At 38.6% G+C, this 14,126-nt stretch overlaps 1 protein-coding gene across 1 annotated transcript in view; it reads right to left on the bottom strand.

Moving 5' to 3' along the window:
• The window catches only part of LOC139745580 (cytoplasmic FMR1-interacting protein 1-like), an 87,215-nt gene that overhangs the window by 38,947 nt on the left and 34,142 nt on the right, over positions 1-14,126 (bottom strand). The window contains exons 5-9 of the mRNA XM_071655973.1: positions 9,486-9,667; positions 7,046-7,271; positions 6,126-6,230; positions 4,047-4,280; positions 1,007-1,120 (exon numbers count right to left, since the gene is read on the bottom strand). Coding sequence (XP_071512074.1) covers positions 1,007-1,120; positions 4,047-4,280; positions 6,126-6,230; positions 7,046-7,271; positions 9,486-9,667 — 861 coding nt within the window. The remainder of the gene's footprint in view (positions 1-1,006; positions 1,121-4,046; positions 4,281-6,125; positions 6,231-7,045; positions 7,272-9,485; positions 9,668-14,126) is intronic.

The following is a 14,126-nucleotide window of genomic DNA, read 5'->3' as shown; positions in this document are numbered from 1 at the left end:
TTGCATTTAAACCTGGCCTTTGACCACTAACCTTTGACCTTTGACCTTCCAGCTGGAAATTTCCCAGAGAATCTCCATTAGGGAATACATGTATATGTATATATAAAATTTAAAAAATAATAATGCAAGCATTGCATATACTAGCATATGAGGTAAATAGAAAAATTTTGAGGAGTTGACCTTGACCTTTGACCCCCTGACTATTGACCCATGACCCCTACATTTCCTATATTCCCTACATAATCCCTGCCAGTCAGTAAATGCGTATGTACCAAGTTCCATGAAGATACATTGAACCATTTGCGAGAAAAGTGAAATTGTAACATTTTCATCTAACCTTTGACCTTTTGACCTTTGACCTTATGACATGAAACTCTCTCTGGAGAATCTTTATGCAATAGTACATGTCGACGCTAAGTTTCAAGAAAATATCTTCGGGCATTGCATGGACATGGGGGAAATAGCAACATATTTAGCATTTGACCTTGACCTTTTGACCTTTGACCTCTTGCCAATGTCACTAAAATCTACTCTACTAATTGCCCTATCATACATCATCCTTGGACCAAGTTTGGTGAAAGCTGCTTCATCCAGTTTTGAGTTGTCATGTAAACAGATAAATTTTAGGATTTGACCTTGATCTTTGAACTTTGACCCCATTCCAATTTCACCCAAAAACTAATCAATTAATTGTCCCATCATACATCATCCTCAAAGTTTGGTGAAATTTGCTTGATCCAGTCTTGAGTTATCGCGTAAACGGATAAAATTTCATGATTTGACCCTGACCTTTGACCTTTGGCCGATTTCACCCAAAATCTAATCAAGGAATTGCCCCATCATACTTTATACTTGGACCAAGTTTGGTAAAATTCCAGTCAATATTACTCAAGTTATCGCGTAAACGAATGCGGACGGACGTACGGACGGACGGACGGACAACCCGAAAACATAATGCCTCTGGCACCACTTCGTGGCGGAGGCATAAAAATCACCAGTGTCTTACCATCTCTGTTACAAGTGCTGTGAGATTTGAAAGGAGTTGCAGTCCCTCTCTTGCCAGGTCATAGATTGCTCTGCATTCCTCATCACTCTTTTCCTTCACTTTCTGATTCTGCTCCTTTTTGGACATACATAAACAAAACAAATACACTGGTAGTTCCTTTATACTTGATTTTGGAACATGAGTATTCAAACAGGAATATTGTTAGAAATAACATGTTCTGTGCGCTGTTCCAATCTCATTCTACCTCTTGCACAATAATCATACAAATGGCAATATCTACATATCATTACATAAACATACAGATGTAATCTTTGATACATCTGCACATTGTGTTTCATGATCTTATTTTTTCAAGGTTTTCATGAAAAACAAAGATTTGATATGTGCTAAAAGATGAATTTGAGATCAGCATATCTCATCATGTGTACATACAGTACCTCGAGTACACTCAGCAAAGAAAGAAAGTAAACTTTTTTCAAGTTCATACATTGTATTTCTCATAGAAGGTTAAGATAAAAATCACTGTATCATAAAGTATGGCTATCATCCAGGAGGTTTTATACAAAGAGAAATTGTACGCACAAGTGAACACATGTTTTTGTCCTCCAAGGCACAAAGGTAAAAATTGCAGAAATTGACATTTTGTTATTCATTTGCAAATGCACTCCAAGGCAGCAATGACCACCTAAGACCAATCTAACACAATGAGAAACTAGATTGAAAGAGCAAAATTAAGTTTTTGTTCCCTTAACCCTAACTAGGCCAGGGGGGGGGCCTCCGAGGACCCCCCTCGACGTTCCGCACAATGTATCGCTATCGCGAAAAGCTATCGCCGCGACGTTTAATGACTTTTTTCTTTCAAGTCTCCCGTATCTTTTGACACCAAATTTGCGATGCCTGGGCGTGCGGTTTCCAAGTTGCGCATAAATAAATACAGTCAAACCTGCCTATAGCGGCCACCCAAGGGAAACGAAAAAAGTGGCCATTACAGACAGGTGGCCGCTATAGACAGGTTATCCAACTATATGTGTGAATTGCCTATACATGTACATGTACATGTGCCATCGTTGTATACATCTGTAAGTACTTAGCACGGTGTACATGTACATGCGTACGTATGCACACGTGTGTTTCATGCATTGAACAATGCCCGTGTTTATGAAATTGTTGCACAGTAGCATGTTGTACAGTCGTGAAGAAAGCTTTAACACTGGCGCATTATTATGACTGAATAAGTGATGAATGCAGTGGTGGCGATCACTGAACGTTGGCCATAGATCACTGACACGGCCACAAATCAGAAAAACATGCTGAATTACCAGCTCTGTGGCCACTATAGACAGGTTAAAATCTACCGCGGGAAACAAAATTTGCGGCCGCTGGCCGCGTTAGACAGGTGGCCGCTTTATACAGGGTCTTTAACTGGGCTTTTCTCTCGGGGGGATTTTTCAGTGGCCGCTATAGACAGGTGGCTGCTATAGGCAGGTGGCCGCTAAGGCAGGTTTGACTGTACATGCATGTCAGACCAAAAATTGCTCAAAAACCTGAATTTGTGTACAATTTCAATGCAAACTGTGCTTACAGGCACATTTCATAAAAGCATGATTATTTTGGGGTTTTATTGATTAAAATCAATTAATAACATATTTCCTTTTTCGGAACAATGTCGCGGACAAATTTCGTTGAAAACACAATGAAAAACATACAGTCGAAAAACAAGGAAATACATTTTTAAATTTAAAAAAACAATAAAATACTTTAGAATTTTTTTTTGATGGCACAATTTTTTTCTCTGACATTTGCTAAGGACACTAAAGAATATTTACACAAAAAAATGTGCCAGTTTTGAGCTTTATTTAGTGATTTATACCAAATTGTCTGATTTCATGCATCATTATGCATATATTAGCATAATTTAGCATAAATGATAATTTTGTGAAAAATTAACTTCATGGTACTTTAGATTACGTCATAGGCAATGTGTGTGACAATTTTCGTTGCGATCGCGTGATCGACCTAGTTAAATCTCTTTATATCCTCAAACAAATCCAAAGTGGGAAACTAAAGGGGGGAAATAAGAATTTTCTGTCAACTCAAACTCCAAATGACATAAGGAATAAGCCGCAAAGCTGATAAACAGGACATAATTTCTTTATTTCATGCTTTTGATTACGAATTGAAGAATTCATGAGAAAAAAATCAAGAACAAAATATCATTTTTGCGTTTCTTGCATTGAAATAACATTTCAAATTTCTACCATTTTTGTTAATATTGCTTCTTCTCTAATGTCATTTGAATTCAGATTTGACAGAAGATTCTTCATTTTTTTCTATTATCTTCAGCCTTTCTTCATCTTGGGGGGGGGGGGGGGGGGCTACAAAGACATTGTATAGATCATAGATTTATTTTTGCAAATCAATTCATGTTCATATTGTGATAAATTTGTCTTTTGTTCTCATTGTTATGTACATGCAAGAGCACTTCCACATGATTGACAACTTGTTTAGTTTTGCATTTTTTACTTTTGCGCCTTGGAAAAGATGAGTGTAATGTTTCCCTTGTTATTCACCTACCAGGTATCAAATGGCTTCGATATCCAAAAAAGTGATAATAATAAAAGGTGACAGGCCACGTCTTTTATTGGGATCTCGTTTCACCTTGTTTTTGGATATCTCAGCCATTTCAAAACCGATTTTCACCAAATAAACTTTTGATACCCCTTAGAATTGCATGCTCTTTGACATTTCAAAGAGTGGTTTCTAAATATCTCGCAAAACGTTAAAAGTTAAATCCTCACCTCAACCACAACTGTACAGTCCCTTTAACATGGTACATCAAACATTAATATTTTGGCAATATTTTAAGAGAAATACAAACTTGGAAAGTGTTTACTTACTTTTTTTTGCTGTGTGTGTATATACAAAAATGTATATACAGATTTAGAAATCTGCAAGCTGCTAAAGGCAAGGAAGCCGGAAAAAAAAATACATCAAAATGTAAGACAATGCCTTACAGCATACAGCATCTCTGATGACCTACCTCAGTGACCTTCCCCTGGGGATGTATCTTACTGTACTTGACCAACTGTGCCACATATTTTGTGTGCTTGTCTCGCAAATCATCCTGTTGCTGCAGAAGATTGAACTGTGCACCAGAGGCTGAGATATTCTCACTTTTCCAGAATGACTGGTGTGTTTCATAGTTTGCACATCTCTTGACGAAAGACAACACAGAGATCTGGAGGTCTCCATACAGAGGGACCACTTCCAGTTGCTATGGGTGAGAACATTGACAGTAAAGGACACCGAGATGTGATCAAATTATACAGGGTGGAGAGCACATTGGGGTCACGTAAGGTTATTTCACTACTAATATCTAGTATTTTATGTCTCTGTCAGGATTTATGGCTCAATTCTTTCTTGTCATGCCATATGATTACACACCATGTTTGAGAAGTGAAGATTTCCCCTAGACTGTAGCAACATTGGCTCAAAATTCTCTATGCATATCCCGCCTACCTATTTTCACGTTGCACGTACCTGGTAATGGTCACTATCACTATGCATGTATTATAGCATACCAGTCTATGTTATCACCAGGAATTAGATATTTGGTGCAAAGCACATTTGAACCCCCCAAGTAGAATTAAAACTGTACATTTCAACCAATGCTACAATTAAGATTAATGAAATTCTTGCATCAAGATTTTTCTATTGCAACTGATCGATAAATTGCCCTACATTGACATACAATGTAAATAAGTGCGATAAGGCAATTTGTAAATCACTTGCAATAGAAACATCTTGAACACAAGAATTTTATAATATAATTAAACATGCAGTGCCCGCTGCATGCTATAAGGATCAGAACCAACACTGGCTGTTGGGCAGAAGCTTGGTGGTCGAGTAGGTAAGATGCCTGTCCGGTGATCAGGAGGTCATAGGTTCAAATCCTGCGCGAGTATGTACGCCCAGGATTTTTCATCATGGCTAGTACTATACTGATTAATTTGGTGCTTTTTATGTCAATTTAGGTCAATTTGTCAATTAGTTGCAATGCTACAATGTTTATGTGCTCTGGTTTCAGCACAGGGGAGTGCAATAATCATTCTTTGTGTGTGTGTGTGTGGGGGGGGGGGGAGCAATGTATAAATGAAATAGTTTGACTGCAATACACAATCCACAATTCAGTGCTATAAAAAACGAAAGTATGACTATAAATCTAAATACCAACCATGTCTTAAGGTTAAACTCTCATGAAACAAAGAAAAACACTTCCAGCACAAATATCACCCTAGCAGACAACCATTAACACAAATGCATAAATGCAAATACACTTTGTATACTAATTTCATGTGATGAAGTACCTTGTGTACTTCTGATTATCATCAAATAATAATCACTTTCAGAGATCTTAGTCTGGGCAATTTTCATACTTTCTCATCATGAAGTACATAAATCAACAACTCCTATTTAGATTTGTGGAATTAATTGTAGTCCTTGAGCAGAGAAACCAATACTCTGGAAACCCAAAACAAATTACACTGAACAAGGAAGCAGCTTCACTATACAAATAGATGAGTGGGGCCTAACCATAGGAATGTGTTGGGAGGCTCAAATATTTCAGAAATGTAGCAATGCAATTCCATTACAATACCCCTCGCTTAACAAGGTCACCTGTGTAGAATTAATGCATGCTTTCTTCTTTTGCTCTGTTTCTTTGAGCCCCCACTCATGCATTCTTATGGTGAAGCTGCTATGTCATCATCCTTGTTCATTGTGATTTGTTATGAATTTTTAAAACATTCTTATTCCTTATCCCAATCACTATAAATTCTGAAACTCTGTACCCAGTATAACCAATTTATAGTTGTTCCAAAGTAAAAGTCTGAAAATCAGCCGGAGTTCCCCTTTGTGAACTGCCCTGGCACTGACCTTCTCTGCTTCAGTTTGCTTTGATTGTGATTGTCAGAAACAATAAAGGCACTGACGAAAAATGCTATGGTCTATTTAATTTGAAGCCGACTACCATACCATCTACAAAATACAGAGCTTTTGCTTGCAGTCACACAGGACCGCACAACTATATTCTTTGGAGGTGTAATTCCATATTCCCTACCTTGAATATCTTGTCTATCTTGGATAGACTGATCCTGTTTTTCTGGTCCATCTTGTAAATGCTGTTGTTCTCATTGTCCATCAAGAAGAGTCCGATTGCCATCACCTGTACAAGCACACATATCACATTATGGAATCAATAATAGTTCATTAAATAAGGAACACTGCATGTTTCATTTGACAAAGTGAACATTTATGAGTCATTGAGCCAACAATGAGAGTGAAAGTTGGACCCAATGTCTTGAAACTTACAACTTTATAACTTGAAATAAGCTATATCCTGTGAAACAACCATATTTTGTTACTGTTCACCATTTATACTGAAGAACAAAACAAAGAGAGCAACTGCATACTAAATTTCAGGACAAAAAAAAACTTTGGAAATAAAACATGTAGTGGACCTCCAGGTTCGAATTCAAAAAGGTAGTGTAATTCAATATTATTATAGTTAACTTGTAGTCCATGGATGAAAGCATTTATTGAGTGGGCATACCTTGCCTTCACAATTGAATTTAGACTAACTGTGGCAAGGACATGCACCCCAGAATCTGATATTTCTTATTTACATATAATACATGAAAAAACAAACAATGCACACATTTCAGTTACTACGTGCTAAAGGAATACCAGTAGTGAAAATTATATAAATTGTTTGTGACCATGATATTGTATTTGTATTTCTGACAAATTACTCAAAGTTCATGGAATCTATCTAAATGACTGGGATCTGAAAGGGGATATAAGACCAGCCAACAGCTGATTTAGGTAAAGACAGAAAATGACATTAAACACTCCCAAGAATCCGTCATATCTGGAAACAACTTTGTTTATTTCTTCAAGCATATAGTTAGAGCATACACTTGTAAAAATGTGCAATTCTCACCTTATATTTCTTTATAAGATCACAAGTGCACTACTCACCTTAACTAGAAGATGTTTCTCAGTGGGCAGGACATACTGCCCCTTGTTAAAGAGTCTTACACAGAGGTTGACCACATCAGCGATCATCTCTTCATAACCCTCAATTTTAAGCAAGGTGGTCTTGAGATTCAAGGTTATGGCCTGGTTGGTAGCCAAGAATAGGGTCATCTTCCCAGACTCTTGCACAGCATTCACATCTATGTTTGATCGCAGGAAGTTGGCATCTCTGAAAAGGATCAAATGCATTATAGGTAAGCTACACAGCTGCTGTGCTCTTTATGAACACATTGTATATTTCTATCTAATACCACATAACTCATAAGTAATAATGTGGCAAATGGAATTTCCATAATGATTTTGGCACATGTTTATACTGCCTTTTAATAGCAACAGGATGAGAGGCCTCATTGCCAAAAATCAATATCATATGAATAGTACATGATCTTTAACAGTCTACACTAAATGAAATGCACAACAAAGGCATAATTAGCCCAAGTGAAGTCTATTTCATCAAGGCATCTGTTTGTCAGTACTGCCACAATATTTTTTCTGTCATCAACTAGATCAATAGGATTATGTCTGCAAAAATGGCTCACCTGTCTTAAGTATTTACACATAATGCAATGTATGCTCAAATAAAAGTCTGAGCAGGACACAAGGGCAATCAGCTCATTTCAATTTATTTTTTCTGCACCGTGTTTCACCTCCATCACGTGATGTAAAAGTGCCGAAAGATGAAACAGTACATTTTACTAGCACAGCCACAAAACTCCCCGTCCCACAGTGCCTCAATCCTGAAGTGTAAACTCACTTAACAGTAGGTCTATCAAATTTGTGGACCCAACAATTTTGAAACAATAAGCACTGAATACATCCATATCATTATAATGCTTAAATAGACGAAAGTCTCACAGAGAATTTATATACACGATAAAATATGCAAATGCAATGAATCATTTCTTGATTTTCTCTTCACAGAAATCAGTTAATGTACAGTTTATTGGTACGTGTTTTTAATGCAAAAATAGACATGACAAAGTCTCCCTAAGCCTGGCAGTCCCCTTTCAGTGGCAAAACAAGATTGTCATGTTCACTACAGAACTTCAGAGGTCATTAGTTCTCATGCCCTACTTGTCATGCCTGGTGAGAAGAAACTGATGAGACATTTAGTAGGTGATATTTTGCATATCATGTCCTTGATTGATGGGATCCTATCACAACCATTGTGCTGTTGAGCATTGACTGCATTTTGGAGGGCCTCTCCTCTTGTCATAGATGCACAGATTGAACAGACTGTGTCTGAGCACGGGGGTATGATGCCCATCTGAACAAATCAAGATCCTCCCACCCACCCAAGGGATGATACATGCCAAGTTTGGTAAAAATCTGTCATGGGGTTTTCAAGATGAAGCTGAAAATGTGAAAATTGGGTCCCAGATAAATTGGTCCCCTTCCCCTCCTGGGCCCCGGGGGTGTCACCCCCACATTCGCCATGAACAAATTTAAATCACTTCTAGTTCTGGAGTACAGTGCATTGAGGAATTGTGGTCTAACGGAATGTCATGAGGTTTTTATTTTCCCCGAATTTCAAGAGTCACATGCTATTTGCGAAATTAAAGACATGGGAAAATATTGACTCTGATCCCAATATGAATGTGACGTACACATACATTTCTCCATACAGTACAGTACTCCACGATTGCAAATATAACCACTTGCAAAATTGTCGGCAAGTCCCGATTCGCCAAAATTCAGAATTGCTAAATATATGGCATTAATCAACCTTTACCTGTTCAAAATTTGATTTTTATTTTAGGTGTAAGGTGAAGAGGAGAGACGATACATTACTGTGTATGAATATATTTGAGATCCCGCCCGCATGCATGAGTTAAATCTTTAAAGTGACTAAGTGCTTACAAGATTCTGACACGAGATAAAGCTGAGAACGTACCACAATGAAGACCTGAGTAAGGTACAATGCATTGGGTGGGAGAGGTGGGCAAATAGTCTCTCCTCTTTGCCTTACTCATAAAATAAGATAAAGATCAAAAGAATGAATTGAACATGTGCGCATGGGTGGGATCTCACATATTCTCATATATATGCATGTAATGCGTAGTCTTGACATTGAGACTTACAAAATAAAATATGACATTTTATGTAATGTTGCATGCACCTCCAATTCCTACTTTATTGATACATTAGTTCTGTTTTTATGATAAAAAGAATGCTGAATAAATGATGTCCACATTTGACAAAAACCAAAATATATCCATACGTTCTACATCATTGATGATGATCACAGGTTGCCTGAAAAGAAGGGCATATTTTTGACCTCCTTTTTTCTTTAAACAAACTAACCGACTAATATTATGAAAAATAATATATTAATACAAAATACAATTTCTATTTCTTTTTAAAAATACCTATTTGCTCTTACCTGTTGTAGGCTGAGTTGTCATTCCTGACACTGGCTTTGCTGTCCTTCAAGGCATCAAGGACAGCAAACATGTTCATAAGACGGCCAAGCGTCAGGAGGTAGCTCTCAGAGACAAAGTCATTTCTCTTTTCAATATGGCACAGACGACGAAAGTCCTCACAGAACTCATTGATTGCTCTTTCCTATCAATATAAGAAAGAAAGCACTAATCATTTACCTACAAGTCTATCAGCTTCAAAGCATATTCTATCTGTTTGAACTATGCTCCCACTTTGTTTCCTTGCCTACAAAGAACAACTGTACATGGGTGTGAAAATTCACGTGGGAAACAAGTGTGATACTTGTTACCGGTAAGTACAACCAAATTTAGAATGCTAGTTAGATTATAAGCCATACATGTGCCAAAAATATTTCAGAAGAAATCTTCGTACACATGCCATATTTTCTCAGTAACTGATACTAACTAATTAATAGAATTGCATCATGTAATAGTTGTTCTAAAAAAACTGTCATGTTTTAATTACAATGTGAGTATTAAGACGATATATTGTTATTTACTTCAGAAGGGGGTGAGACAGGTTTTGTACACAGCATTTCAAAGCTCTTTCAATTGCAGTAGGTCTTGTGTGAAGAGCCCAATGCTGTACAGACACATTTTAGGCCAAGTAAAAAAAGAAACCAGTTTCTCGTCCTCGCGCGCATCGATTTTGGCCGCCGCATCAATTTTTTTACTATTTACTATTTTCAAAATGGCGCTGAAAATACCAAGAAATTCATAATTCTCGTCCCAGCCCGCACCCCGCCTGCATCGATTTTCAGTTGCCGCATCGACTTTTTTGATATTTACTATTTTTTCGGCCGCCAAAAAAACAATCGACAATTCATCTACCAATCGTGATGTCTCATTTCTAATTACGCCTTGCGTCCTCTACTTAGCTGTAGTACAGCTGTAGCTTCTGTAGTGCGTATGTAATAACGCATGCATTTCACACTGCGAGCTCGGCAAGAAGGAATGACCCACAAAGCAGTCGAACTGTAGTTGGATGGGCGCGGGCGGGCGGGCCTGGGCTAGCTGTGATGTACAGCGTACTCAGTATGTCGTGAACGCGATAGCGGCAACATTTTTGCGATCAATCGCTAATATTCCACGCATATTTCGCGCATTGTTCGTATTTTTCCCCGTTTCTCATATTTCAAGCGGATGAATTATACTGTACAAATGCTTGTGAGGATTGTATCGAGTTTGTATACATTTTCATGTCAATAGCCGGGTTCACACGTACAAAATAGCGGGATGACGATCGCGATGCACATCCCGAGTTTTTTTGCGAGCGTCCACACGTACCAAATTAGCGGGATAGCGATCGCGATCGGTATCCCGCTAATTTGGCGAGCGTCCACACGTACCGAATTATCCCGCTAATTGCCGATAGAGATAACAGCAAAGCCTGCAAACTGGGTCACACAGCGCCCTTCTCTATCACTGCCTGTGCGCACTTACCTTTGTCCATTGTCTTTTACGCGTCAGTGGTGTGGTTCGCGCGCTGTTGTTGTTGTGCTCCAAAGAGGTGAAGGACCTCTTCGCAGAGGCCTTGCTGTTGTGATGTGCGCATTGCATGATGGGATATAAAAACTCGAGATTCTAATCCCGACCGTTCACACGTACCAGCGCGGGGCCAATTATCCCGCTAATTGACGAACCAGCGCAAGATTTCTTGGGATTAGCATCGCGATGCTTATCCCGCTAATTTTCGGGTTTTTTCTGTCCACACGTGCAAAAAACTCGGGATGACGATCGCGATGCAAATCTCGAGATTTGTATCCCGCTAATTGGCTATTGTGACTATTAGACAGAAAGATCCGTCTGTCCGGAGGACTCTTTTATATTTTGCCATTAACGCTGTCCTCCGTAGACAGACGGAAGGTATCAGTACCCATTGCTGTGTGGATGTTCTTAACCACTGTCTCTATGGAAAATTGGGTGAGGTACCTCACCCTTCTCTATTGCGACTAATTCATGGCCCTAGGTCGGCAAATTTAAGCTTGTATAATGAAATTAGCTTTTTAAGAATACATTACACTCACCAGATTAATGAATAATCCAACATTTTAGTAGAATTTTCAACGTAAAACACAGCATGTCGCGTCGTGACGTTCAAACTGCAGAAGCATACACTATGAATATATTAGCCAATCACATGCGAGGTAGTTTCTACGTGTTTGTTTTACTGAAACACGTACCTCGCGTGTGATTGGCTTACAGATTCAAAATGGCGACTTACTGCTTGCGAACGGCGATGTTGCGATATCGATAAATTTTCTGCGTTATAACCGAGTTTATGTGAGTATTTCGATTGCACAATGTGAGAAATTTATCCCAAATATTGCTGCATAATGTGTCATGTCATGTCAAACTTGTTTGAATGTAAAAAAGCTGTCTGAAATTTGGTTTATCGTAACGTTTGATCTGTGCGCGACTGCTCCACACAGGAGCCGCAATCATTGACTTCGGTCTGTATACGGAGGGGATCCGTGAAGCCAGACGTAGTCTCCGCGGAACATTCCCCGACGGATAGATACAGACCTATCTTTCGGTCAATGTGACTATGTGCATGTGTGTGCAGTGTCGTAAGGTACGGTGCCGGTTCTGTGGCCGTCGTGCCGCACCGGCACCGTGGCCGTATTGGCAAAGTGTGCGTGTCTGTGGCTGTCCAGGGTCCCCATCCCTGGTCTGTCGGCTGTCTGCACGCACGCATGAACACATTCGAATGTGTAGAAGCCCGTACACTCTGCTCTGTAACGTTGCATCTGACGGCGATGTATTGTTCTATTTTGAAGAGAAAATGAATGCGCTTTTCCAGCAAATGTAGAATTATCAAATGGATTGTATCTACCAGATAAATAACTTTTCCACGGATTCTGGTTTGTCTCGTATTTCTGCGGGATTCTTTTCTTTACGATGTAAATTCACAGACACGGCCGTGAGTCGTATCATCTGTAGCCCGACCAGACGCTGTTAAATTACGCTGTGCGACGTACCTACGTACAGTGACTGGGCTGTGTATAGTTATATCATCTGTAGTGTGGTATACAATCATTCATCATCCAAATGATGAGTGATTATCAAATGTCTTTTTAGAACATGAAGAAACATCTTTAAATGTTTAATGCTATAATGCCATATCAGTATCATTTTGACATCCATCTGCAATTGTACAAGCCAGTTTCCAGTTGAATGTGCTACAATTGTACTGTGAAGAAATGCTGATACATGCCAGCTGTGTGGACACAAAAAGTCACAAACACCGATAATAAATAAAGCAGTGTTTTGAATATCATGGAATTTATTTCAGTCGTACATTTGTTGAAGACATGTTTTATACCTGTTTCAATTAATAGCACAATACATCAGAATTGCAAGTACACTGGTATCAGAAATACCATTACAACACTAAATACCAGTATTATGAAGGTCATTTTCCCTTGACATATGTAGTGGAAAGAAAAAGCAAATGTATTTCTGCATGCATGAAGTTTCATTTCAAGTATGGTACATAATCTATTTGTTTGAAAATGCAGAGTGCAGGCACGACATACACTTGGGACTTGGTCTCTCATAACACAGCTACCAGAGTGATATTTCATTTCATGAATTGGATATAGAAATAGTAAAGCCCTCTCTCGTTACCTTTCTCAGAATTACCGGACGATAAACACATATTACTTTCATTTTGACAATCCTCGAAAAAATAGTAAGATATCAAATAGTAAGGACCTCCCTCATCGCCTTGCTCAAAAAACCCGGACGAGAAACTACTATCTTTTTTTACTTGGCCTTATCAAGAGTGGTAGCCATTTTTTTTCACCTAATGGTCTTGAGCAGTGATAAGTTCATTGTTGCTGATAGATGTACTGCAATTATGATGTGAATGAACAATCATGAAACTCTGAGCAATCAGTATTTACAAGGATGAATTCTTTAATAGCAACCCTCATCAAGCCTGAATCACAACTAACATCATCATAATGCACACCTTTGATACAATGGACTTTCACTTTTCTGTCTTTGAGGCCTGCAACTTCTCATTATTTTGCCTTGGCAGCTAGTAGCCTGAAAGTACTGGTCACGATAATGCTGTAATATTCTCTGACTTGTGACATGGCCAAACTTCTATCATCACAAAGGCATAAATAGCAAAAGTGATTGGCATAAAATGGTAATTCCCTGTTGATGTTTGGAAAAGAAAAACTAATGTATATATCCTGCTCTCTGTGACACAATGGGTAGTGAGCATGCCTGTGACAGTGAATAGATAGGACATGTCCTTTTTTTCTTTTTCACTTCCTGAATAGGGTTGGATTTTAGCCTTCTCTTGACGCTGACGCATATGCAACACTGCACAATATTTAAAAATGTACACAATGTTGACTTTGAGAACTGTTTTGAGGAAGTTTGGCATGAGAAATGGGAATAGGGAAGCTGATAAAGTATGTCATACCAGACACTTAGTGTAGAAGGCGGAAAGCACACAAGAAATCTTGGACAGGAGCCATATAGTAAAAAGAGGGATTGTCCAGACCTTTAATCTCACTGTCAGTACAAACACAGGGTACGAGCTAATAGGTAGATCCATTTTTACA

This window comes from Diadema antillarum, unplaced genomic scaffold (assembly GCF_040938485.1).
Source record: "Diadema antillarum isolate AM-2024a unplaced genomic scaffold, OU_Dant_1.0 seq00001278_RagTag, whole genome shotgun sequence".
In the NCBI taxonomy this organism is placed as follows: Eukaryota; Metazoa; Echinodermata; class Echinoidea; order Diadematoida; family Diadematidae; genus Diadema; species Diadema antillarum.
The sequence above is the reverse complement of the archived record's forward strand: the minus strand, read 5'-3'. Positions and strand labels throughout refer to the sequence as shown.